This window comes from Ictidomys tridecemlineatus, chromosome 5 (genome assembly GCF_052094955.1).
Source record: "Ictidomys tridecemlineatus isolate mIctTri1 chromosome 5, mIctTri1.hap1, whole genome shotgun sequence".
Classification (NCBI taxonomy): Eukaryota; Metazoa; Chordata; class Mammalia; order Rodentia; family Sciuridae; genus Ictidomys; species Ictidomys tridecemlineatus.
This window is the reverse complement of record NC_135481.1, coordinates 109,346,105-109,372,187: the sequence shown is the minus strand read 5'-3', so window position 1 is coordinate 109,372,187 and position 26,083 is coordinate 109,346,105. Positions and strand designations below refer to the sequence as shown.

The 26,083-nt window shown below is 40.5% G+C and overlaps 1 protein-coding gene across 4 annotated transcripts in view; it reads left to right on the top strand.

Annotated features, from left to right (window-relative positions):
* The window catches only part of Ptpn21 (protein tyrosine phosphatase non-receptor type 21), an 81,013-nt gene that overhangs the window by 40,074 nt on the left and 14,856 nt on the right, over window positions 1-26,083 (top strand). For all 4 annotated transcript variants that reach the window (XR_013439196.1, XM_078050666.1, XM_078050667.1 and 1 more), the window contains exons 8-13: window positions 2,143-2,231; window positions 5,607-5,694; window positions 6,421-6,500; window positions 14,605-14,665; window positions 15,486-15,570; window positions 19,974-21,424. Coding sequence is in view for 3 of the 4 variants with exons in the window: in XM_078050666.1 (XP_077906792.1) it covers window positions 2,143-2,231; window positions 5,607-5,694; window positions 6,421-6,500; window positions 14,605-14,665; window positions 15,486-15,570; window positions 19,974-21,424 (1,854 nt within the window). In the remaining variant the exon portion in view is untranslated. The remainder of the gene's footprint in view (window positions 1-2,142; window positions 2,232-5,606; window positions 5,695-6,420; window positions 6,501-14,604; window positions 14,666-15,485; window positions 15,571-19,973; window positions 21,425-26,083) is intronic.

Genomic DNA, 26,083 nt, shown 5'->3' with positions numbered 1-26,083 from the left:
TGAGTTTCACAGCTCACCCCAGGGCAGCTTCCTGGTACATTCTACTGGCACATCCCCAGTTTCTCAATGAATTCTCAGGAATTTTCCTTCCTGAAAATTCCACCATCACCTCAAAAAGTGAGTAGTTCCCTCCTTGCTAGGTTTGGCTTACAGCAGCTCATTGGACCTCTCTACCATTTCATTGGTCATGGCCACCATGACTTCTCAAATTTTGGATCCCAGCTCCAGAAGGGAGGAGACTCTTCCAAATTTATTTCTTAGATGGGTACTGTACACTAGAGATAGCAACAGCTCTCTCTATGCTATTCTTGTAATAAGTACTGCTTTCTATCCCTTCCATAGTTAATCTCTTACTTCTAGTTCATATTTCTTTTTATTAAACATCCTTGTTCAAATTACTGTGTGTTTTATTAAACATTTCCTTTTCAAATTACTGTCCTGTCTCCTGGCTGATCCTTGACAGAGTAAATCATTGAAAAAAGATGAAATAAACTAGAATACTATGCAGGAATTTAAAAAGAATAAATCAGGCTTTTGTGAAAGACCAACTGCTATAGGAGTTGCCTCTCTCCAAAAACATATAGAAAATTTCACAAAATGTATGAAATAATTATTTTCAGACCTTGTACTTGAAGCAGCAGGAGACCGTGATCTCTGAAAGAAAAGATACAAATGAAGCTAGCTCTACAATTTCCCCAGCCTAGAGGCAGTTTCAGACTATAGTACAGAGAGGGATACTCAAACTGAGAGTCTTGCTGAGCTGAAGAGAAAGATAGCAGAATACAAATGAGGCCAGAGTGCCAGAAATTTGCAGGATGGAGTTATGAAAAGAGGGAGCTCCACAAAGAACTCTGGAGATTTTTACAGGGGCCTTCAAGAGGCTTTGGCTGAGTTCTGTCTGCACATACATGGAATAAAACACAATTAGGCCTGGAAAAGAATCACCAAAAGAACTTCTTAGAATTCTTTAAGTTCTGGGAGTTGTAGAAAATTCCACAGAATGGAAGATCTAATATAAAAGGCATCAGAGAGAAGAACAGTCCTATCTCAATAGTGTAGGTAATTAATCCTATAGTAAAACTGCTCTTGGCTTTCCATAACAAAGCTTGCAACAAGCCTCAGAAGATCTGAGAACAAAATCCAACACTCTTGTAAGGAATACAGCAGAATCCAGTAAAATTCAACATGTTCAACATCCAATCAAAAGTTAACAGGCATTTTAAAAAGCAGGAAATATCCCATCAAGAACCTTTTTTTTTTCTTCTTGGTTTTTAATTTTTGTATGCTGAACAGCCCATGGACATTTGTACATATATATATTTGTCTCAATCTTCTCATTTCTAGCATTTCTTGAAGGTAGCTATTTTCTTGACTCTTTTTTAAGGACTAGAGTTTTGATTAGTATACCTTGGTTTTATTTTTTGCTTTGATTCATATTATTTTTCTTCTAATTCCCTTGATTATCTTCTCTTTTCTTTCCCTAATAGTCAAATTCTACTGTTCTCTCTTTCACTCTTCCTTTTACTCTTTACTACTACTCTGTCTTATCCTCTCTCTTAATTATTACATCCTACATCTCTGCATTCTCTTCACCTTTTTGAAATAGCAAACCCTTTTGTAAACATAATATCTCTACTGTTGGCACTTCTATACCATTTCTGTTTATATTGCCAGCTAATGTTGTAGATGCCAAAAAAGAAAATAAATATTTAGTTTAATGCTGAATATTGGGGCTCGGGATGTGGCTCAAGCGGTAGCAGGCTCACCTGGCATGCATGCGGCCTGGGTTCGATCCTCAGCACCACATACAAAGATGTTGTGTCCGCTGAAAACTAAAAAAAAATAAATATTAAAAAAAAACCTCTCTCTCTCTCTCTCTCTCTCTCTCTCTCTCTCTCTCTTAAAAAAATGCTGAATATTGGGGGAAAAAAGTGTACAAATTCTTTCAGTGTTCATATGTATTTATAGGAAATAATATTTATAATATTTAGATTTTAATATTGAGATTGTTTTCCTTCTGAAGAATTATTTTGTAGATTTTCAGAACATTTTATATCTGGGAAACAAGTTTAGGGAACTGAGTGTAGTTGTTGCAATCTTATTTTTCTGATTCCTGAGTTTTTCTCTGTTCTCCCCTTTTAGGACAGCCAAGGGAGTGACATAGCCATTGGAGCATGTCTTGAAGGTATCTTTGTGAAACACAAGAACGGAAGGCCTCCTGTGATATTTAGGTATTTTTATTATCTCTGTAAGATGGGAAAATGTGTATTCTGTGGTTCCCATTGGTGGGTTTTCTTTTTTTAGTACTTAGAGTTGTTAAAAAGATTACAAGTCTTTCCCATGGTCTTATTAGAAAATGGAAATATTCTCTTCCTAGAGTGAGATACCACTTGAATGTAGTGCTTCATTAATATACCACTCTCTTCCAAACCAATGTGTAGGGGCTGGGGTTGTGGCTCAGTGGTAGATTACTTGCTTAGCATGTGTGAGGTTTGATTCCCAACACTGCATATAGATAAATAAAAATAAAGGTTCATTCACAACTAAAATATATATACATATCCATCCATCCATACATACATATATATATATATATATATATATATATATATATTTTTTTTTTTTTTTAAATGTGCAGAAAAAGTGTTTATAATGATGAACTAGTTTTTTCCCCCCATGATGCTAGGGATGGAACCCAGGACCTCTTACATGCTGGGGGGAGCTCAACCACTGAACAACACCCCAGCACCAAGATCACTTAACTTATAAAATGCTTAAAAAAATGTGACCCTTTTCTTGCTATATGGGGGCCATTCTTTGTTTCATGTGAATTTTTCATTTGAGCTGATTTCTAGGGCTATTTGTTATGGAAAATTTAGACCTTTCTTTTGACTCTAGTTATGTAACAAAATTCCTAAAATACTAGCATCTCAGCAAATTTCAATTATTTTTGTGATGTTGATTCCCCCTCCCCCTCCAGATTATAAAAATGTTATATTTGTGGAAATCTTGGAGTACATGTAGTAGGAAAGACAGAGGATGTCTATAGTAGCTATAATAGTGATGTGTAATTTCTTTCTTTCTTTCTTTTTTTTTTTTTTTTTTGTCACTCAAGGGTATTCAACCACTGAGCCACATCTCCAGACCTTTTTATTTTTTATTTCTAGACAGTATTTTGCTAAGTTGCTTAGGGCTTTAATAAGTTGCTGAGGCTGGCTTTGAACTTGTGATCCTCCTGCCTCAGCCTCCCAAGCAGCTGGGATTATAGGTGTGTGGCACCACACCTGACTGTGGTATGTAATTTCTGAGTAATGAATGAAATTATGGTTAATTCCTGGTATTCTGTGTTTCAATTTATATCTTAAACAAAATGGGTTATGTTGTTCAATCCCTACATTATAACTCTTTAAAATCTGTAATTTTAGAAAACTCAGTGTTATTTCATAGAAGTATTTTACTCTGAGAGTCTATCTTGATGAAAAATTAAGTTAATATTAGTTTTATAAAGTAGCTTGAAACAGATTCTGCCACTTCAGTTTTTGATTCCTTTGTGTCTGCCTTTTATCACGTGCAGTTTATCATGAGCCAGGTGCTATGCTGAATATTCACATGTAATCTTTGTAACAACTCTGAGCAACAGGTATTATTATCACTTTGCATGTGGGATAATTGAAGCTTAGAAAAGTCAAGTTATTAACTGGCCTAACCAAGACTAGAACTGATACTCTCCACTTTAAACAGCTCCTTTTTTCGTATCTCCCTTTATTCCTCTTATTCCTGTACTATTCCCTGCCAACATAGGTTATTTATTCAAGTTTATTTTGTCTTGAACTAGTTTTTCCTTTTTAGAATTGTTTCCCTAAGCTGACACTCTCCCTTCCGTTCCTTTGCTGTACTGTCTTTGGGCCTTACGTTCTCTGAAGAGAACAGACCTGGCTCGATGCAGCTATTCCTACGCTGCACTGCTCTAGACAGGGCTGCTCCCCTGGCAGTTCTACCTTTTCCTCAAACCAGTTACATTAAGTCTTCCCAGCTTGCTGAGTTGAGGGACAGGGAGAGGAACGTGGACCTAAGTGCAGGACTCTGATGGTGCTCAAGGGGTCTCATGGAAACTTGAGGCATCTACCAGGTTGTCTTCATCACTGGATAGGAATGTTTTCAACCACCTTATTTAATATGATAATAATTTTTAGGTTTAAAAAACATTGGATCAGTACTAAATTGATTTTTAATTTTAACAGATTTTTATGTAAGTAAATCCAGTACGGGTTTGATCATCTGTAATGCAACTACTAAAACTATTTGAGCACATCACGATTTTTGGAAAGTTTCAGGTTTTGGGATGGGGATGTAGCTCAGTGGTGCTTGCCTTGCATGGACCAGGCTGTGGGTTTCATCTGCAGTGCTGGGGGAAAAATTCTTTTCCCAGATATTGGAACATTTTATATTTTGAATTTTCAGATTAGGGATTCTCAACTGTCAGTCTATGCAAATTTTGTTTTTATAAAGTAGCTTAAAACAGAAAAACTCCAGAGTCTGAAACACTTATTTCAAGTAGCTCACGGGACATATATTCAATCTGTTATAGTGAAGTCAATAAAGTAGGTTAAAACATTTTATTCCAGCAGATTGTGGTGGTGCACACCTGTAATCCCAGTGGCTTGGGAGGCTGAGGCAGGAGGATCGTGAATTCAAAGCCAGCCTCAGCAAAAGTGAGGTGCTAAGCAACTCAGACCCTGTCTGTAAATAAAATACAAAATAGGGATGGGGATGTGGCTCAGTGGCCGAGTTTCTCTGAGTCAAATCCCCAGTATCCTAACCCCCACCCCCAAACCCATTTTGTTCCAGAGCTATTTATTCCTTTTATAAAGTACCCAGCTATCTAATAAAATCAAATACTAATATATAAAAGCTAAGTATGATAAAATTTAGAAAGTGCAAGATAGAATTTTGTGTCCTAGTGAATATACCCAGGATAGTTCATTCCTTAGTTCTTTGCACCTCAATGTCAACCTGACGGTTTTCAGAGCGGTCCTCGCGGCTTTTGTACCTTATTTCATCCTGTTTACCTATAGCACTTAACAGGACTTATTTGCTTTTATGTTGTGTATGTTGACACCTCACCTTCTAAAAGAGCTCTTTGGAAGCAGTGCCTTACTAATTTTAGTGTCTCTAATATTTGTTCTGGCATCGTTGTAATGGACACCCTTTAAAATGTTGAGGCACTGGCAGCTAGCTAACATAGGGATCTTTGATCATCAAGCTAATCTGGCAAATGAGGATAATATACTCTACATTTTTTATTGAGTTAATTTTTACAGAATATTAAATTTACCACTTTAGTAATCTGAAGCATATAATTCAGTGGCATTAAGTCCGTTTTTGATGTATATCTTTTAAATAGTCTTTTCCTTCATTTAGTGTACAGGTATTTATAATTGCTGTCACTTCAATTAGAAAATGCATGCTAGCTGATGAAAATACTTATTTTCTTTCAAAAATGATTAACAAATACTAAGTTACGCATCAAGCTTTAAGGGAAAAAAAGGTCATATGTTCTTTCTCCTAGTATACACATACTCACATTGCTCTTCTCTGTTCTGCAGGTGGCAGGACATTGCTAACATGTCCCACAACAAGTCCTTTTTTGCATTAGAGCTGGCAAATAAAGAGGAGACCATCCAGTTTCAAACTGTGAGTAAACATGGAACACTTCACTCTGCATGGAACACTTCTCCTGAAAGTTAATAAGTTAGCATCTCTGTGGGCTTTTGTGTGTTTGGAGGGGAGAGTAGTATTAAAATTATACTATTTCATAATTTTATAAGCCATTATAAAGTTTTATAATATAACATTTTACAAGATGACACTTGGCAAAAAGTAGTTGCTCGGTAAATATTTTTGAGTAAATGAGTTTTTGAATAAGTAAGTACTATCTGATCCTCCCGATCTTTGAGACTAAGCAAGTGAGAATATAAAGACCAATTAATATCTGAATCCACATACAAAAATGAGTGGCTCTTCAGCTCTGTTATTTAACAGCTATTTACTTATGCATTCATCACAAAGGCAATATTTAGTCACTGAATCAAATGTTTTTATAAAAAGTCTTTAAATATATTTGTCAAGAATGAAAGTTGATATTTTTATAAGTTTTAAAATTTCTAAGTCATTTTGAAGTGGTTTAATACCAGATTTACACTGTTACAAAAGATATTTTTTTTTGTCTTCGCGTCATTTAAATCCTACTTTAGCATTCATATGATAGGCATAGTGTTAGAAAATGAAAGAACCAGAGTGTGTGGAAAGTGACTTTAACATAGTGTCACCCAAAAGTGTCTTGTCTTCAGACAAACTCTGTACTAAAAGTATCAAGTCGTGTGTGCTTTCATGCTACTGTATGTATATTTTGTTTGCCAGGAAGACATGGAAACAGCAAAATATGTATGGAGACTGTGTGTCGCTCGACACAAATTTTACAGATTAAACCAGTGTAACTTGTGAGTATCTTCTGCTCGTGGAAATTGTAGAAAATAATAAAATTTAGGAATTTTAATTTTGAACCTTATAGTGTCGCTTAAAAAGGCAAATTTTTATCAAATCACAGCTTTTTCTTACACTTTTTTAAAGCTCTTTATTTATGTGGTATATTAAAATGATATCTCCTATATCTAAGTTTGGTTTTGGACCAACTTCTATTAGTCAGTTATTCCTCAGAGATTTCTTTCTACTAGTTATTTGAACCATTCTATTCTCAGAAGCTAAAAAATGGAATATTATTCTTTCTTAAAAATCATTGCTCTGGTCAGCATTTTAGGTAAAGATTACTCAGCTTTTCAAACCATTTCCACAATTTATGCCCCTTCTTCCTGGTGTATGTTTTCAGTAGCCCACGTGGGTCTCCCTGTCTGCTGGATGTTCCCATGGGAGTACAAACATGCTGTGGTATTCCTGTGTCCTTCATTCTACCCTCCCCTCTAGTCTCAGCAGGTGCCTTGCTTTTCTTTATAGCGACTTCTTTTAAAGCGTTGTGCATATTTGTTCTCCCCTTCCTTTCACCCTGTCTCCCTGGGCCACCACTCTAGTGACATACTTGTCATGGTCAGATGACCTTCACCCAGTGGTCATTTCAGGAGTTCTCTCCCACTACATCCTGCAGCCCTGAGCACTGCTCCTGGGTTTCCTCCCTCCAGGCCGTTTCTTCTCAGCGCCTTCCTGGGTGAGTGCTGAGACTCCTGTCCCTCTCTCCTCCTTTAGGCCTTATCACCTGGTCTCTGGCTTACCTGCCAGCAGTGCATCAGATTTTACCTCAAGTCCTGCCTTTTCCCTGCGTTTTCCCTCCACATCCCACTGCCTACTTGACATGTCCCTCTGGGTACCCATGAGGCTCATCAGTTTGCTCTGTTTAAAACCAGACCTCTTCATCTCTTGTCCGCTTCCTGCCCCAGACCTGTTTCTTATGTTGACAAGTGACAGCACATCAAACACAACTACTTGCTCAGACTCCAAACTCAGGAGTCAAACTAGATTCTTAGTTCTTTTCATACCACATCCCATTCATCAATAAGCCCAGCTGCTCTGCCTTCAAAACAGATCTGAAATCTGACCATGTGTACCACCTCCTCTGCTAACAACTTTATATCAGCCACCATTGTTTCTCCTCTGGGGCACTGGAGTAGCTTCTGACTCGCTGTTTCTGTGCCTCCCCTGCCTCTAGCTTATTTTCCATAACTCAACCTGAATGATCTGAGTTATGGAAAATAAGGTAGGATTCCCTCACTCTTCCTAAACCTCTCCATTGGCATTCCATCTAACTTACCATGTGTGCCATGCTGGACGCGATGTGGTCCTTGCCTGGCTCTGACCTTGTTTACTGACCCTCCTCCTTGCTCACTCTGTTCTATCCACACTAGTATCCTTGCTGGGCTGTGAGCATGTTTCACCCCTGGGGATGGTGTACTTGCTTCTTTCTGCCTGGAATGTTTGTTTCCCCATCTCTTCTCCTGCCTCCTTCCCCTCATTACAATCACATCCAGATGTGATCATCTTCAGAGGCTGTCTCTGATTACCCTGTGTCACCCTCCTCCAATATTATCTGTCTCTATGTATCCCTTACTCCTGTCTTATCCTTTTTCATAACATCTAACACACCTGACTTTGCATATTCATTTGTTTGTTAGTTATCTGCATCCTCCATTGCAGGTAAGGTCCACAGTGATGCACAGGAACAGACACTCTCTGTCTTAACCATTCTATTCCCAACACCATGCACATGTCCAGCTCATTGTAGGCCTTGATGAATTTGTTGAGTGAATCTACAGAGACGGATGTTAAGAGCTGTTTTTGGGGATGTCTGTGATGCTGTAGGATCTGTTAGGAGAAAGGTGCCTAACCCAGAACTCCCAAGTTAGGAAGTTAGGAAAGTCTTCCCAGCACCCTGACATCTAAACTGAGACTTGAAAGGTTTCACTCAATCATACAGCTTTTCTATTTTGGAGGGTTAGGGAGTACTGGGGATTTAACCCAGGGGCACTTAACCACTAAGCCACATCCCCTGCCCTTTTAAAATTGTTTTTATTTTGAGACAGGGTCTTGCTAAGTCACTTAGGTCCTCACTAAATTGATGAGGCTGGTCTCAGACTTGCAACTCTCCTGCCTCAGCCTCCAGAGTCACTGGGATTACAGGTTTACACCACCGTACCTGGCCCCACAACTATTCTTTAAGCTATCCTCTCTCCTCTGGACTATGCAGCTGCCTCCCATCTGGCCTCCCTGCCTGTGTCACTTGTTTCCATTCAGTCTTCTGAATGGATAAGAAAAAGATGTAGCACGATGGCTCTTAAAGTTACAGGTCAGGGCCAAATCTGAGCACATTCCTCTTCTCCACATCTCCCTGGCTACAGGATTAAGTGCCGACTCCTGTGGTTCACCATCTCTGTTTTATATTCTCTGGCCCAGCCTTGATTCTGGCTCCCAGAACCCATGGTTCCTAATCATGCTTAGGCCTGTCCTAGCCCAGTCCTTTTCTGGAAAGCCCTTCCTCCCTGTATTTGGCACCTTCATAGTTATTCTCTAAGATTTAGTTTTAAATGCAGCATTCTGAACTCTACCAAGTGTCTAGTTTTCTTAGTTCTCACTAAGTTCCTTTTTTTTTCTTTCTTTTGTAACAATGATTCTACTAATACATAACTAATTCAGTAAATGCTTGTTCTGGGTCAGGCATCATGAAGAGGATTTGTATCTTTAATCCTTATGGTCACCCTGTCTGGCACATTTTTATTGCTGCTTCTTTATTGATGAAGACTTGAAATCTCTTAGCCTTGCTATTAATCTAGTATGCGGAGTAGCAAGACTAGAGCCTGTGTTCTCAGGCTCTGAGAGATGGCTAGCACGTTTCATGTCTGTGTTTTCTTGTAGATTTGATTTTTGTCTTTTTTGCCTATGGCGCTCCATGAGAATAGGGTCTCCTTATTCATCATGTCCTGTGCCTGGTAGGTGAGGGCTTAGTGAACCATGGAAACCCAAGTGAGACAATAATGGGAGTCCCAAGGGAGAAGAGCCCTTTTACTCTTTTTCTGTTTCTCTTATTGCCTATTAGAAATTGGGGCCAGTGGGTGAGTCTTTTTAATTTTTTAAAATTTGTTCTTTTTAGTTTTATATATGACAGTAGAATGTATTTTGACATATCCTACACACATGAATATAACTTCTCGTTTTTGTGGCTGTACATGATGTGGAGTTACACTGGTCCTGTACTCATATATGAATATAGGAAAATTATGTCTGATTCATTCTACTGTCTTTCCCATTCCCATGGGTGACTCTTCTTTTTCTTTTTTTTTTTTTTTTTTGGTACTGGGGTCTCACCGAGTTGCTTAGCACCTTGCTTTTGCTGAGGCTGGCTTTGAACTTGTGATCCTTCTGCCTCGGCCTCCCCTGCTGCTGGGATTACAGGCATGTGCCACCACGTCTGGCCCAGTGGGTGAATCTTAAGAGGTCATTTTGTGAAAAAGAAAGACTGTGGAAGGGCTTTATGTTTCACATGGTATGGAAGAACTGGTCAGGAGTAACAGTTCAAAGAGAGTTGGCAGGGTCATCCATTGGGATGGAGAACCATCCAGTGATTAGAACATGGGTTCTAGGCCTCCTCTCTTCCATGTTCTCCCCACCTCCATGTTTGTATTAGTCCCTTCCACTGGTTCAGGGATGGGGTTTTAGTAAGTACTGACAGGGAGGAGGAACCTCGATTTCTTTGTGGGTCTGGACAGTCTTTTCTGCTGACTGCCAGCTTTGGAGTCCTGCGTGCATTTCTGTATAAAATGTTCCCCTCTGGTGGTTAGATACAGGGTGCCACTAGTCCAGAATCTGCATTTGGGAAATAGTGGAGAATCCGTCATTTTGAATAAATCGTAGGCATCCATGGTAGTTGGTAGTTAATATCTTTTTATTTTTTTTTCCTTTGTTATTACTGGGGATTGATTCAGGAGTGCTCTACCACTGAGCTACATTCCCAGCCCTTTTTAGTTTTTATTTGGAGATAGTATCTCACTAAGATGCCAGAGCTGTGATTTTCCTGCTTTAGCTTCTGAGTAGCAGTTAATACCTTTTTTAAAAAATATTTTTTTTAGTTGTCAATGGACCTTTAATTTATTTATTTAGATGTGGTGCTGAGTATCGAACCCAGTGTCTCACACATGCTAGGCAAGCGCTCTACCACTGAGCCCAATTCCAGCCCCAGTTGATGGCCTTTTTTAATTTTTAATTTTTAATTTTTTTAGTTGTAGATGGACACAATACCTTTATTTTATTTATTTTATATGTGGTGCTGAGAATCAAACCCAGTGTCTCACACATTCTAAGCAAGCACTCTACCACTGAGCCACAATCCCAGCCCCAATTAATGCCTTTTTTAAAAAGCATTTTTTTTTTTTGACAAACTATCACCTAGTAATTCAGAGGGAAAAGCAATGTGGAAAATGGTGTAGTCTTAGAAATCTAATATTTTTGGAATGTTGCTGTTCATTGACAAATGTGAATAAAATGACACTAATGTTGTCCTTAGTTGCATATATGTGTATATTAATCTGTTTAAGGGAAATCTAGAATAATTATCATTATTATTATTATTATTTGCCATACAGGGATGGGAATCCATGGGTGCTCTATCACTGAGCCATATCCCCAGCCCTTTTTATTTTTTTATTTTGAGACAGTGTGTCACTAAGTTCCCTAGGCTGGCCTTGAAATTATGATCCAAGATTATAGGTGTGTGTCACGTCACCTGGTCAAATTTTGTTTTTAATCTCTATATAGCCAGTAGATTATGGAAGCCCATTTCTATGAACTATTCCTGTGCAAGTATTTATGATTCATTCTGGGAGAAATGGATATCTCCAGCCCTTTTTATTTATTATTTTGAGACAGGGTCTTACTAAGTTGCTTAGGGCCTTGCTAAGTTGCTGAGGCTGACTTCACACTTGCAAATCTCCTGCCTCAACCTCCAGAGCCACTGGGATTGCAGGAGTGTTCCTGGCTAAACCAGTGCTCTTGAAGCACTTTGGACATACTGCTCTAACTTGCCCTGGAATAGGGAGGGAGAAGAGCTTTTAATTAATTTGTTAAATTCACATTTGAGGGTTTCCTTGTGTGCCAGGTAGTGTGCTGGGCACTAGTTGAAGTTGGGAAAGGGATAAGATAAAAAATTTATCAGAGGCCATGCTGAAAAAAATGGCACACTGGCCTGTTTGAATGCTGGTTCTGCCACTTGTATGCCATGTGACCAGGAGTGGCTTACTTAATCAAGTATCAGTTTCCCATCTGTAAAATCAGGATAATAACTGGGGCTCCCTGATGGCATTGGTGTTCAGATGCCATGAGATAATCATTCCTTAGCACAGTTTCGATTAGCATTATCATTTATTTTACTTTGATGGGCAGTCTTGTCTCTGCCCACCCTTCTCACCCGGCCCCATATTGCCTGTGCGGGGGATCAAATCCACAGAGATACTCTACCACTAAGCTACATCCCTAGCCCTTTTTAGTTTTTATTTTGAGAGAGGGTCTCACTACATTGCCCCACCTGGCCTCAAACTGATCCTTCTGCCTCATCTCCCAAGTCACTGGGATTGCAAGCATGCACTACCACACCTGGCCTGGCAGCCATTTTTAATTGTCTTTTCTTGTGTGTACATTGCAGTGATTTCTTCTAAGAGTTTTTTTTTTTTTAGCTGCCTTGTTTTTAGGGCACCCATGAGTTTAGAAACCATTCCCCCAAATTTGGAAAGCACTCCAGCAGTTACAGCATTCTGTTTTATGTGCTAAGTTGAGGATGGCTGTTCTCAGAGTGAACTGAACTTGGAAGAACAGTGCCAAGGAGAAAGAGGTTAAACTATTAGAACTGATGGTGAGGCACCTGGCTCAAACAATTTGGCAGGTAAAAAGCTGTACTAGACTGTTTTGTGTTTAGCAGAACTGTCTGATGCAGTGGTGGGGACAGTGTTCGCCTCCACCCTAGGTGCTGCCAGCAAGATGCCAAAATAGATAGCATGGGTGGAGTTGCTCCTAAGCTCTGTATCCTTGGATTTTTTTTTTTAAAGGCAGGGCCAAGGTTACTCCTTTTATTTTATTTTATTTTTTAAAGAGAGAGAGAGAGAGAATTTTAATATTTATTTTTTAGTTCTGGGCGGACACAACATCTTTGTTTTTGTATGTGGTGCTGAGGATCGAACCCCGGCCGCACACATGCCAGGCAAGCGCGCTACCACTTGAGCCACATCCCCAGCCCATGATTTTTTTTTTTTTTTAATGTTTAACACAAGTTTTATTTTTGCCCCAACTATGTCATGTTGTTGCCGTTTGTCGATAGTGGATCCTACCAGCAACCCTTTCTCCTATTTTTGAATTTATAGTGTTTTAAGAGTTCAGTCCATCCAGACATTGAGTCTTGGATAGACTGAATATGAAGTTCATAGGACCCAACCTGCCCAAACCTAGTCTTGGACATAAGGATAACAAGAGGCAAAGTAAATTTCAAAGTGACAAAATGCAGTGTTTTTTAAATGCAATTAAAGAGTATTCTAAAAATAGCCCAGAGGCCCTGTGCAGACCTGCCTCACTAAAGAGAGTACTAGAAAGATGGAGCAGGCTTTGGAAAAAGACATCTGTTTTCCATCAACCACATGAATACTTTCCAATGATTCAAAAAGGAAATTATAGAAGTCAACCTGTAAAAGCAGTTATAGTCATCTGATATTAATTCCTACTATCCACTAGTTTTCTTTTTGTCTCAAAAGTTTTGTCAAAATAAGCTTACTATTCAAGGGTTTGAATGGGTACTAATTATTAGAATGCTCAGAATAATGTTAATTTAGAAGACAAGAGGCTTAACATTATGATAAATTCTCTGATTAAAATGGGTTGAATTTTCACTTTGTTATGATGGCTTTTCTAGTAATTAGTCCTTAGAGCATTAACTTAAGGTCACAAAATATTTTTGTAGTCAGTAATTATATGTCACATAAGCCCATGAGCCAGGAACAGATGCTAAAGTTTTTTTAAAAAGTTCCTTGGCACAGTTGCTTAAGTTACCCAAAGCCAAGAATCCAGTGTATTTAGGTTCTTAGATCTTATTTGCAATAAAACTAAATACACACAGGAAAAATAAAAATCTACTTTGTTTAAAAACAATAGTTAGAAATTAGCTTTTCTATTTCTTGTTCCTTTTTTACCTGATTGTTTATTAAAAAATGGGATCTGTGTGAATAGTTTAAAATCTCAAATTATCAGATAAATGTCAGTTACATTAAAAAAATATATCTAATTAAAACCAATTCACTGGGTGCAACGATGCATTCCTTAATACACTCAGTTACATTAAAAAAAATATATCTATTTAAAACCAATTCACTTGGGTGCAACGATGCATTCCTGTAATCCCAAGTACTTTGGAGGCTGAGTTAGGAGAATTGCAAGTTTGAGGTCAGCCTCAGCAACTTAGACCCTGACCTTGACCCCTGACCAAAAAGAAAAGAAATAAAAAGGGCTGGGATGATGATCAGTGGTATAGTGCCTTTGGGTTCAATCCCAAATACAAAAAAAAAAAAAAAAGAAATCAGAACAGTTTCTTGCAAAGAAAGGTAAATGGGTTTATCACACACCCATTGAACTTTGCTTTCCCTAATTTATTTCCTTAGAAGAAATATAAATTTTCAAGTCATATGTGGTAAACAGAATCAATTAAGGTAATTTTCATTGCTTTGGGCTTCTGGGCTGAAAGTTGATGGTCACCCCTACCAGGACTGTCAGTGGAGGCACTAGTGCAAACCCAGCCCACGGGAGACACTGGTGCTGAATCCTGCTTCCCAAGGGATGAGTTTGCTAGTGAAGGAGGCCCAGGTGGTGATGCCTCAGAACATGCTCAGGGCTTTGGGCAGCAGGAAAGGGCAGAGACCTCCCAAAATGAGAGCAAAGATTTTTTTTCTTCTCTCTAACTAATATATGATTGATCTAGTTTGTCTTTTTGCCTTAGAATATTTTTTATCTTAGTTTATTTTGTTAGAATTTAGGAAGTGTTTGCACTCTTCTTAAAGTCATCTGTTTTTATAGGCAAACTCAGACTATCACAGTGAACCCAATCAGGAGGAGGTCATCTTCACGGTTGTCTCTGGTAAGGAGGAAAATATAATTGTTTTTTCCTTTTAGTGGTGTCATTTTCCTTAATAAAATATCTTTTGTTAGTGTTAATTTTGAGTTTGACCCATAAAAGTATGATTATATTTGATCATTTTTATTCAAATGATGATTTTTCTATAGACTCAACATAATATTTATTGTATGAAACATGTTTAAATATTAGGTCCAATCAAATATTATAAATTTTAACTATTAGCCAAAAATAATTGTAAATTGGAAGATATTTAAATTACCTGAGGATTTTGTCTAATAAGATTGACTATACTATATAATAAGTATCCTATATTTATCTGTTTATTCAAAGAAATTAATTTCTTACATCTTTTACTTTTTTGGTTTTTTTGGTAGTGGGGATCGAAATGAATGCTTTACCACTGGACTATGTTCTAGTCCTTTTAATTTTGAGACAGCTCTTGCCAAGGTGCTGAGGGTCTCACTAAATTGCTGAAGCTGGCCTTCAACTTGTGGTCCTCTGCCTCAGCCTCCTAAGTTGCTGAGCAAGATTACAGGCATGTGCAAACACATCTGGCCCATCTTTAACTTTTTGGATGCAATTTCTCTTGAGCTATCTAATGTCCTTGGTATCAGTACAAAAGGTTTGGCATTGCCATGTGGGGAACATGGAAATAATAGGTACAGAACGACCTGTGTCTTCATGTTTGTATTCCATATGTAATATATTTAACCCCTTATGCAGTTTTTTTTAATGGAGGGGAAGAATTCAGCAGAGAATATGTTATCTCTGTTACATAGGCAATGTGTTTTAACCCTGTGTCCAACTTTCCATTTCTCAGCCTAAACCCCAGCCCTATGTGATGCCTCCCCCGCCCCAGCTGCATTATAATGGACATTATACAGAGCCATATGCTTCTTCCCAAGGTAAAGTACACAAATTCTGCAAAGCCTCACATTGTTATTACAATGAAAATGTCTATGAAGACTTGGAGGTCTTGAAACCTGGATAGTTTTTGGCTGAAGTAACACCCCAAATTGTTATTAATATAGTTTATATTTATAGAACAAGCCATTATATTCAAGTTCTTGAACGTATGTTGAAAATATGCAATATTAAATTTTGATGCTCAGATGGTCCCAAATGGGAACTTCTTTAAGCTGGTTCCAGTGTCCTTTAACACTCCCCCATTGCTCTCTCACTTTCTGGTAAAAGCTGTCCCAGGCTTACTTTGTTTCCTCCCTGCCTAAGATCTTCCCACCATAAAGGTTTAAACACTTCATTACGGCAGTTTTCATGTGGGAACAATAGGAAGCTATGTTTATTTTTAAATATTTATTTGTTAGTTGTAGCTAGACACAATACCTTTATTTTATTTGTTTTTATGTGGTGCCGAGGAATGAACCCAGGTCCTTGCATGTGTTAGTCAAGCGCTCTACCACTAAGCCTTAACTCCAGTCCGGAAGCTATATTTACAACAGTGCCCCAACACTGAATCTTGAGTACTTATTCAATGTTTATTCCATACTCTGTGTATAAGTCTGTACTAAAAGCCAAGGGAGTTGGTGCAGATGAGTCTCTCTCTTAGAATCTAATTGTAGGGAATGAGACAAATGTAGTTACAACTTGAATATAAAGAAAATTCTATCACTGTGCTGTGAGAGAGCGTACAGTTACTGTGCCTTTTGATGGAATGCAGACTCATTGTTTTGGGAACATTGAGAACAGCTTTCTGGTTCTCAAGAGATGGCTGCATTTCAACAGTTAGGGAGGCAGGTCCTTGACTGACTGCAACTCTGGTTTTGGTGGATGGTGAATGCCTTGGCACAGAATGACAAAGGGGTGTTTGGCAAGTAGAGTTGTCCAGTTGCCCCATCCCATCAGGAGCCAGGAGGGAATGAAGTGTGAAGGGACGAGGGCAGATTGTGACCGTACTCTTTCTGCCAGGTCTTACATGTAAGATGAGCATTTCCATGCAGTGAGGCAGGCAGTTGGGGAGATGTGCTCGGGTGTGGATCCTGGGTGTCCACCTCTGGGTGGTTTTGTATTTCTTCACTGTTCTCCTTGCACCTGCCTGTCTTTTCTTGTGTGTACCCCCTCCCACCAAGGCTCTTCTTTGCATTGTCAGTCTCCTCCGCTACCTTGGTCTGTGAGTGCCCTGATTTTTTTTTTTTTCTCTTTCTCCAGACGATGGTTTTAGGTTATTTTTTCTTTATTCTCTCTTCAGATAATGGTTTTAGGTTATTTTTTCTTTCCTTTTTCACCCTGTCCTTCTGAGTGATTGCTATGTGCTGCATCTGCTTGTTGGGTAACCTTTCCTTCTGCCTTTGCTGCTGTACTGAAGCTGCCTCTCCAAGGGCCCCATCATCCCCAGGTCCTCCACACCATCAGAGTCAAGCATCACTTTTCCCATTGAGCTGCCCTCCTCCTTTCTGTCAGTATGAATTGTTGTTCCCCCAAAGCCTGTCTGTGCCTCCTTCCCTCCCTTTGGGAATGTCTACAGCAGTGTCATCCACATTTCACACCCCTGCAGGGGCCACTGTCAGATCTTCATTTTCCACCCCATCAGCACTTCCGGTGCTGCAGCCCCACACTTCCTACCGTCCGACAGGTTGCTGTGGCAGCTACATGGGTTGCTGCATATGAAGAGGTTGGCTTAGGTGGAGCACTCCATGAATGGTATCAGCTCCTGTGACTTGCTGAAAATTAAAACATTAAATTTGGATTGTCATTCTACTCTGTAAGCGGCTTCCTTTCCTGTGTTCCTTACTTCATTTTTGTGATGAAGTCATTCTCCTGGTTACGGATTCTGAGCTGCAGGAAATTTTTGTTTTCTTTTTTCTTTTTTGTTTTTGGTACTCCACTTCTAGTCAGTTATAAATCCTATTGCTTGAACTTCATGGGTCTTACTATCCCCTTCTCCTTGTCTTCCTGTTCCTGAGCTGATGCAGGCTTTTTTGTTTTCTTACCTCTCATTAGGTAACTAATGTTGTATCATGTGAACTGGTATCTTCAATTTCCACTCTCCCTGGTTCATCTGACACACAGCTGCCAGCTCATCTCCCTGGTATGCAAGAATATTCCTTTGCCTAGTGTTCCATGCTCTCCACAATATTCCATTAGCCTGCTTTTCCAGTCTGGTTTCCCACTGTTAGTTTGCTCTTCTCTAGCATGCCCCTCTAGGAGTGGTCCTCAACTTCAATCATGCTTCTCTGTTGTCACCCAGAATGCCCATTCTACTGTACCCTTCTGTCCACAGCCTGCCATCCAACCAGAATAGTATAGTTTATTCTGTGTTAACAGACCATTCTAAACTCTCTGGCTTTACTTCTTTCTCACGTTACCTGTCCATTGTGCCCTGGCAGGACTCTGCTCACTTAAGCCTGACTTAGGGGAGTGGTGAGCTGGGGGAGCTCTTCCATCTGGAATGCTGTGGCTCATTTAGCAGGGGAAGAGACCGTAGAAGCTGGCTCTTAACTCTCCACTTTCCCTTGACTGTTACTAGTCACAGGGCTGTGCCTGACATCAAGTAGGAGGAGGCATAATCACGTGTGTTCTCAAGTTGGAGACCAAGCTCTAGATGGAAATGGGACATGCCTGCCCCTCCCACAAGACCCTTTGATTGCAGTATCTTCTGCAGAGTTGTTTTTGAATATCTCTTCCATGTCTCCATCATTTAGCTCAAGCTGGAAGTGATTCTTCCCTCCTCCAGACTCTTGCCACTTTTATCTTTCCTTACTTTAATTACAGGGATTATTATGCCCACCTTCACCTCTGACTGTCCTAAATTCCAGTCATCTTTTCCCCCCTTCTGCTCTGAGTATAGTCTGTTACAGGCTCACAAATGATTTGATGATTTGAGAGGAACCTAGGGGCAGGGACACCTGCTGGGCACGTATACTGTGGAGACAAGGTGGAGACTGAGAAAAGAGGGACCCAGAGACTTAATGGCTGAGTGTTCTAGGGATAGGGAAAGCATAGCAGTGAGGAAGTTTTTACAGTGACAGCAGGAAGAATAAAATGGGAATTAGTGTGCTATTTCTTTGGGGTTGGGTATGCCACCAGAATAAAATGCACCTACCAGACTGGTGAGTCACTTGGATAATCAATTGGAGCTGTTGGAGCACACAAAGAATGCTTTCCAAAGGAAACTGAAATGCAGTTAGTAAAGTGATTCAAGTGAGCTACAGATTGGCTGCAAAGAACATGGCCTCTTTCAGCTTGGGACACATACACATAGCATTGTGAGATGAGTCTCCTGATTCGATGATCCCTGGATCCACATCTTACTGAAAGGTGGGAACAAGACGGGGCAGCTGCAGCTGTCTTAGTATGGTTCTTCGTGGCTTCTGGGCTCTAGTGGGGTGTGCAGCCGCTGGTGACATGTTGGACTAGAGAAAGGATATCCTGCTTCACTGTTGTCCTTTTATGGTGGAAATTTTATCTTCATTCTGAAAGAACTTATGCAGGCAATCTGAAATTCCAGTTAAGGAAATATTTACAGACAGTTGGTGCTTGAACTAGCGCGGCCACATCCCTTACTGTGGAGACAGCAGAATTAGTGGTTCTGAACCTTGAGCAGTAAGTATCTGTGCCTTGAGTTCTATGGAGTTCCAGAAAGAGCGTTTTGGATCTACAGTGAATTACATGGTTTCAACATTCAGAAAAAAGACTGTTTTGTTATACGGTCATACTCTTTTAAAAAATTATTAATTAATTAATTAATTTTAGTTGTTGTTGGACACAATACCTTTATTTATTTATTTATTTTTATGTGGTGCTGAGGATAGAACCCAGTGCCTCACAGATGCTAGGAAAGTGCTCTACCAGTGAGCTACAACCCCAACCACAATCTTAACATTGGACTTAGATTAGGCTAATCTTTATTTGGTTTCATATTTTGAACCTTTAAGTAGAGCCACCCCAATCTTATAGATGAGGAAGCCAAAGCTCCCAGGGCCACTCATAGTACAAGAGAAGCCCCAGGTCATTACATTTATTTATATATTTGTTTATTTTGCTGTACTGGGGATTGAACCCGGGGCACTCTACCATTAAGCTACATTCCCAGTCCCTTTTTATTTTTTTGAGGTGGGCTAAATTGCTCAGTTGGCCTCAAATTAGCAATCCTCCTGCCTCAGTCTTCTGAGTAGCTGGGGTTACAGGTGTATACCACCATGCCTGGTTGCCCCATATTATTTTATCAAAGATTTTTATAGGCTGCACTGAAAATCCAAATTGAAGGACACTCTCAATATTTGGCTGGTGAAATCAGTTTAATAAATTTTTAAAAATCCTTAAAGTACATTTTAAACTTTTTTTTTTCCAGATAACCTCTTTGTGCCCAACCAGAATGGATATTATTGTCACTCCCAGACAAGTTTGGATAGAGCCCAAATTGACCTCAATGGTCGAATCCGTAATGGTAGTGTCTACAGCGCACATAGCACCAATTCCTTAAATAACCCTCAAGCGTACTTGCAGCCCTCTCCTATGTCCTCCAACCCGAGTATTAGTGGAAGTGATGTCATGAGACCCGACTACATCCCCACTCATCGGCACAGTGCCCTGATACCCCCGTCTTACCGCCCGACCCCAGACTACGAGACTGTGATGAAGCAGCTCAACAGAGGCCTGGTGCATGCCGAAAGGCAGAGCCACTCGCTGAGAAACCTCAACATCGGCAGTTCCTATGCATACAGCAGGCCGGATGCCCTGGTCTACAGCCAGCCTGAAATTCGGGAGCACGCGCACTTCGCCTCTCCCCAGTCGGCCCACTACCCATTCAATTTGAACTACAGTTTCCACAGCCAGTCTCCCTACCCCTACCCTGCCGAGAGGCGGCCCGTGGTGGGCGCTGTCAGCGTGCCCGAGCTGACCAACGTGCAGCTCCAGGCGCAGGACTACCCGGCTCCCAACATCATGAAAACCCAGGTGTACCGCCCGCCGCCGCCCTACCCGTACCCGAGGCCGGCCAACAGCACCCCAGACCTGTCGCGCCACCTCTACATAAGCAGTAGCAACCCGGATCTCATCACCAGGCGGGTCCACCACTCGGTGCAGACGTTCCAGGAGGACAGCTTGCCCGTGGCCCATTCCCTGCAGGAGGTCAGCGAGCCCCTGACGGCCGCCCGGCATGCCCAGCTGCAGAAGAGGAACAGCATCGAGATCGCGGGGCTCACGCACGGCCTGGAGGGGCTGCGGCTCAAGGAGAGGACCATGTCGGCCTCGGCCGCAGACGTGGCGCCGCGCACCCTTGCCACGGGCCCCCAGCCCGGCGTCTTCGCTGAGCGGACTAAGACCGACGAGCCCGAAGAGCAGGAAAGTGGGAGATATGGCCACAAGAAGTCTCTCTCGGATGCCACCATGCTGATACACAGCAGCGAGGAGGAGGAGGAGCTGGAGGAAGATGGGGCGCGGGCCCTCCCGGCGCGGCCTGAGCCCCGACCTGAGCCCCGGCAGCCCGCAGCCTACTCCCACGAGCCGCTGCCCGGCTGCCCCTGTGCGGCGGGCACTCAGCTGCCAGGGCCTCTGCATATTCACGAGCCCAAGCCCCACGGGGCAGAGGCGGAGCAGAGGGCGAGGGAAGGTGGCCATGTCCACGCAACTGTGGAAGCCCGGCGGCCCCGAAGGGACGGGCTGCTGACGCCCTCCATGTCCGAGTCCGACCTGACTACATCTGGGCGGTACCGAGCCAGGAGGGACTCTCTGAAGAAGAGGCCCGTGTCAGATCTGCTCTCGGGGAAGAAGAACACTGTGCAAGGGCTCCCGCCCCTGGGGGTAAGCCGCCTGCCAGCAGAGGGAGAACTGGGCCCTGCACCTGCCCTCCACATCTGCCATGTGGCTCCCACATCTGCCATGTGGCTCCCGCTTCTGATGTTTCTTGGCTGTTTTTATTTGAACATCTACCTCCCACCCCATGTTACTTTATTTTTGTCTTATTTAAAACATAGTTGAGTATATCTGTGGAATTAGTAGAGACTGGTTAGAGTTTTAGTGGTTTTGCTAGAAATAATAAATTGGATGCAGTGAGAAGGCTCTTTGGAATGGAAGAATGAAGGAAATGTTTTAGTAATGTGTGAAGGAAAAGGAGGTTAAGATTTCATGACCTTAGCACACCTTGATTTGCTAACAGCCGGTTGAAAATATGGTGAAGTGCTGCAGCACCCCAGGGCTCTCTCTTTTCCATTTGCTCAAGTGATGTCTGGGAGAAGCCTACAAGGCTGTGCTCCTAATTCTTAATCAGAAGGTCAGAGTCTGTGAATACAATTTGAATTTCTTGGCCATGAATGGGGAATGGCAGTATGTTAAGACAAAAATCCCCAGAAGTGTCTTTAAAAGAAAGGTTAGGTGAACTGAGAATTCCTATATTCCTTGTAGGGAATGGCAGCTCTTTGCTGTTCAGTATAAGAAATAAAAATGATTAAGCACTTCTTTATTTGTATCAAAATGTAAAGAAGCCTTGTTAACCTTTTCAGCTGTTCTCAAAGAAATGTGCTGAGCACTGCATCTTTGCTGCTTGTAGTTTACAACAAGCCTATTGTGATACTCATTTTATAGATAAAGAAATAGACACTAAGATATTAAGTAGCTTCTCCAAGGTCATACAACTAGTGACCTGGAATTTTTATTTTCTAATATTTTTTAGTTATACATTCACATAATATATTTATTTTGTTTTTATTTTATTTTTATGTTGTGCTGAGGATCGAACTCAATTCACATGTGCGAGGCAAGTGCTTTGCCACTGAGCCATAACCTCAGCCCTAAAACATGGGGATTTTAAACCCATGTTTATATCTATAGCCTCTCTTCTATACTGTTTGGCATGGAGGTATACAGTATATAATATTTTACTGAGTAATAATACTTGCTTGTTGAAGCTTTCTTATTCGTCTGTCCACTGAAACTTTGTGTTCTCAACCTTTGAGCATTTGTGACTCAGTCTGTACACTCTAAGTCATCTTGTTGCATTACTCTGGTATCCAGCTCCTCATGGCCCACCTTGCTCTCCCCGGTATCTGAACCAAGCCAAAGTGATGCGTAAAGTCATTTACCACCAGGGTCTTGGCAGCAGGGACTCTCCTCCCTCATCTGGGTTAAACTATACACTCAGATCCATCTCAAGTATGGTTCCAGTCTAGTGTATGAAAGCCTCAAAAATACTGCAAACATCTCAATGGGAGGAGAAAACTCAAACACTATTATAGTGTTTATGTGAAATAGATCATTATGTATAGACAGAAACTACTTAAAAACTACCACAGGTTTAAATGTGTTTTATTTTTTTATTTTTATGTGGTGCTAAGAATCGAACCCTTAAATGTACTTTCTTTTAATTAGTTTGGGTTTGAATTTTAAGATTATTTTAAATTTTTCCTGAGGGTACAATCCTTTTTTTTTTCTGTAATGTAAAGTCTAGTGCCTCAAGAGGACCGAAGTTGAGGGTATAGGCTGACTATTGGTCTCAGAGCAGGGATAAGGGGTTTCTGTGGTAGCTTCACCCGAGCCCCTGAGCCAACAGGATGGACTCTTCTATTACAGTAAGAGATATCACTCTTTTTATGTGTGACCCAAGTACTTTCTCCAAATGATATTTGTTTTTTGAGTATAGCCCAGTAGTCAAGCCTAGATTATCCTTGTTATGTTTTAAATGGAGCCTGGCAGTTTCAGCTAAATCTGAGGTCTTTGGTTCTCTTAAAATACAAATTTTCTCTAATTAACTTTTAAGACCTGTAATACTAATAAAATGGTGCAACTGGATTATGCTTTTAGGCTGTCCCCACCACCCCTCCTGCAACCCTTGCATAAGGATTTCACTTCCTCAAAGAATGTGGATAGCAGTTGTGGTCAAGAGGAAAGAATACCGATCCTAAGCCTTGGGTCTAAGTCTAGGGTTTGCCATTTGTTAGTTTTCTGTTCGGTTGGCTGGACCCTCAAACTTCAGCTTCTATGTCTATAACCCAGGGACAGTCTTTCTGCTTTGCCTATTTGCTTCATAGAATAATGTCCCATTTGAGGTTAGGCATACAAAATTGCCTTCTGAATTAAATGATTCATCATAACTAATTTCAGTGAGAGATTTTTAAAAAATTGTTTTGACACTGATTCTTCAAAGACACAGTTGTGTGAACTTGGGCAAGCTGTTTGTTCTCTCTGTGACTCAGTTTTCTTATTTGTAGATGATGACCCCAGATGAAGTCCTGGCACATCGAAAGTCAGTAATAACTTATTACTGTGAGGTTGCATCATACATTTTAACTTACTACTAATTTCCCAAAAGTAGAAGAGGCTAGCCTCTTGCTAAATCCTCTGACCCCTTCATGGTAACATGGGATTGCCATTATCTTGCATAATTGTTACAAAAAAATATCAAATAGACTAATATGAATTAAGGTTAAAAAGGTTTAGTATTAAAAGCACTAAAATAAATTGCAGACAAGAAGGACCATTTTAGAATTCTGTATCTGTCTGCCTCCACCTCCCTGGGACTTGATTATTATCTCAAAGGCAGACTGGTTTGGGTACTTATACATCTACATAAAGATCTTCTCTTTGATGCACCCTTTAGTCTTGTGCAGTGGTTCTCATGTAAAAAATCACTGTGCAGATCATGCATTTAAAACCATGTACTTGTCCTCTCAGTGCTAATTAAAGGATATTCAAGGCTAGTTTTGACTTTCTTCAAGTTCTGTCTTTAGAACTAACCTTATAGCCAATTAACTTTATCCAGCCTAGAAGTGCTGGAGCCAGCTTATATACTGGCTAATAGGAGCTGACTATGAAGTTTTCAGGAATCTTGTGAGCTAGTTGATATCACATTGGCAGTTTGAAATTGGCAGTGATGGGAGTATTTATACTACAGAAATTGGTAAGTTCAGATCAGAACTTTTTCCTCCAGAGCCAGTTGTTGAACATTACCACTGTTTTCTGCACACATTAGAATCATGAGACTTTAGCCAAAGCAGGACTTTTAATCTGTGTGTCTCTCTGTATCCATCTTTCTGTTTGATGAAGCTTAGAGGGGAAAAGGTGACTTCCTGAAGGATGTTAGTCAGAGCCTGGACTTTAACCCAGGACTCTACCTCTTCCTAGTTCAGATGCCATTCTATGGGAAGCTCGTGATCAAATAAAAATTATAAAATTAAAAATTATTTCAGTTGCCAGGCATAGTGGTACATGCCTGTAATCCCAGTGACTGGGGGTGGGGTAAGGGTGGGGGTGCGTGGCTGAGGCAGGAGGATCCCAAGTTTAAGGCCAGCCTCAGCAACTTAGCATGACCCTGTATCAACAAACAAAAAGAGCTGGAGATGTGGCTCAGTGGTTGAGTGCCCTTGGGTTTTATCTCTGGTACCCCAAAATAAACAAACAAATAAATAAACAATTATTCTAGTTAACTTTTCAAGATAACTACCAATCATATTCTCCAATTATAGTAGCAGTCTTTCAGCATTTTTTTCTCCTCACCAAAATGTCCTTTTTCTTTGTTCTTGCTCTATTATTATGATCCTGGGGTTTTATTGTCTTTTTTAGGCTGATGGAGCTGGAGTAAAATCAATTATAAGACAGAACAGAGAAAACCTTTTCTTTCAAATTGGGACTACTCTCCTTATAATTATTATGGTTTCCAAGGAGGTATAGGATATCCAAGGAGACGGCATTCTTAGGTTTATATACTGTCACAAAGAAAATCATTAGGTTTAATAATAACTTTAGGGAATACCTGTGTTTTGGAGGTGAAATTTTGTTGATGTTCTCTTTTACCCTATCCTCCTGATAGAGATTTCAGCAGTTTTATTTTCCTTGTTTCACATTGTGGCCTTTCTTAGGAAGTGTGATGACACATCCCAGGTCACACAGTTCTGCAACAGAATGTAGAATAGGATGTGGAAGACAGTATACAAAGTGAGCTGCACAAAAGGCATTCAAGTTTTTCAGGATATTTTTTTTCTGGATTTTTTTTTTTTTTTTTTTTTTTGGGTATCAGGGGCATTTAACCACTGCGCAACATCCCCAGTCCTTTTTATGTTTTCTTTTGAGATAGGGTCTCACTTAGTTGCTTCTGGTCTAGCTAAATTGCTGAGGCTGGCTTTGAATTTTAATCCTCCTGCCTCAGTCCCCTGAGCCACTGGGATTACAGGTGTGCACCACCATACCTGACCTCTTCAGGATTTTTAAAATTTACATTTAAAAAATATATTGTGAAGGTTTACTATAATTAGGTGATTGCCTTTTTAAAGTTTTTTTTTTTTGTGTGTGTGTGTGTGTGGACTGCTGCTGATATTTTGTGTCTTCTTTTGAAATTTGGGAGTTCTATGTAGGAATGCTGCTTGCCTTGAGCCTCACCTTTCATTGCAACAGAGCCTTGTAACCAACTGAGTTTCAAAATCTTGTATCTGAAAGACTTATCAGGGCCTTGGCCTTGAAAGGAATGTCTTC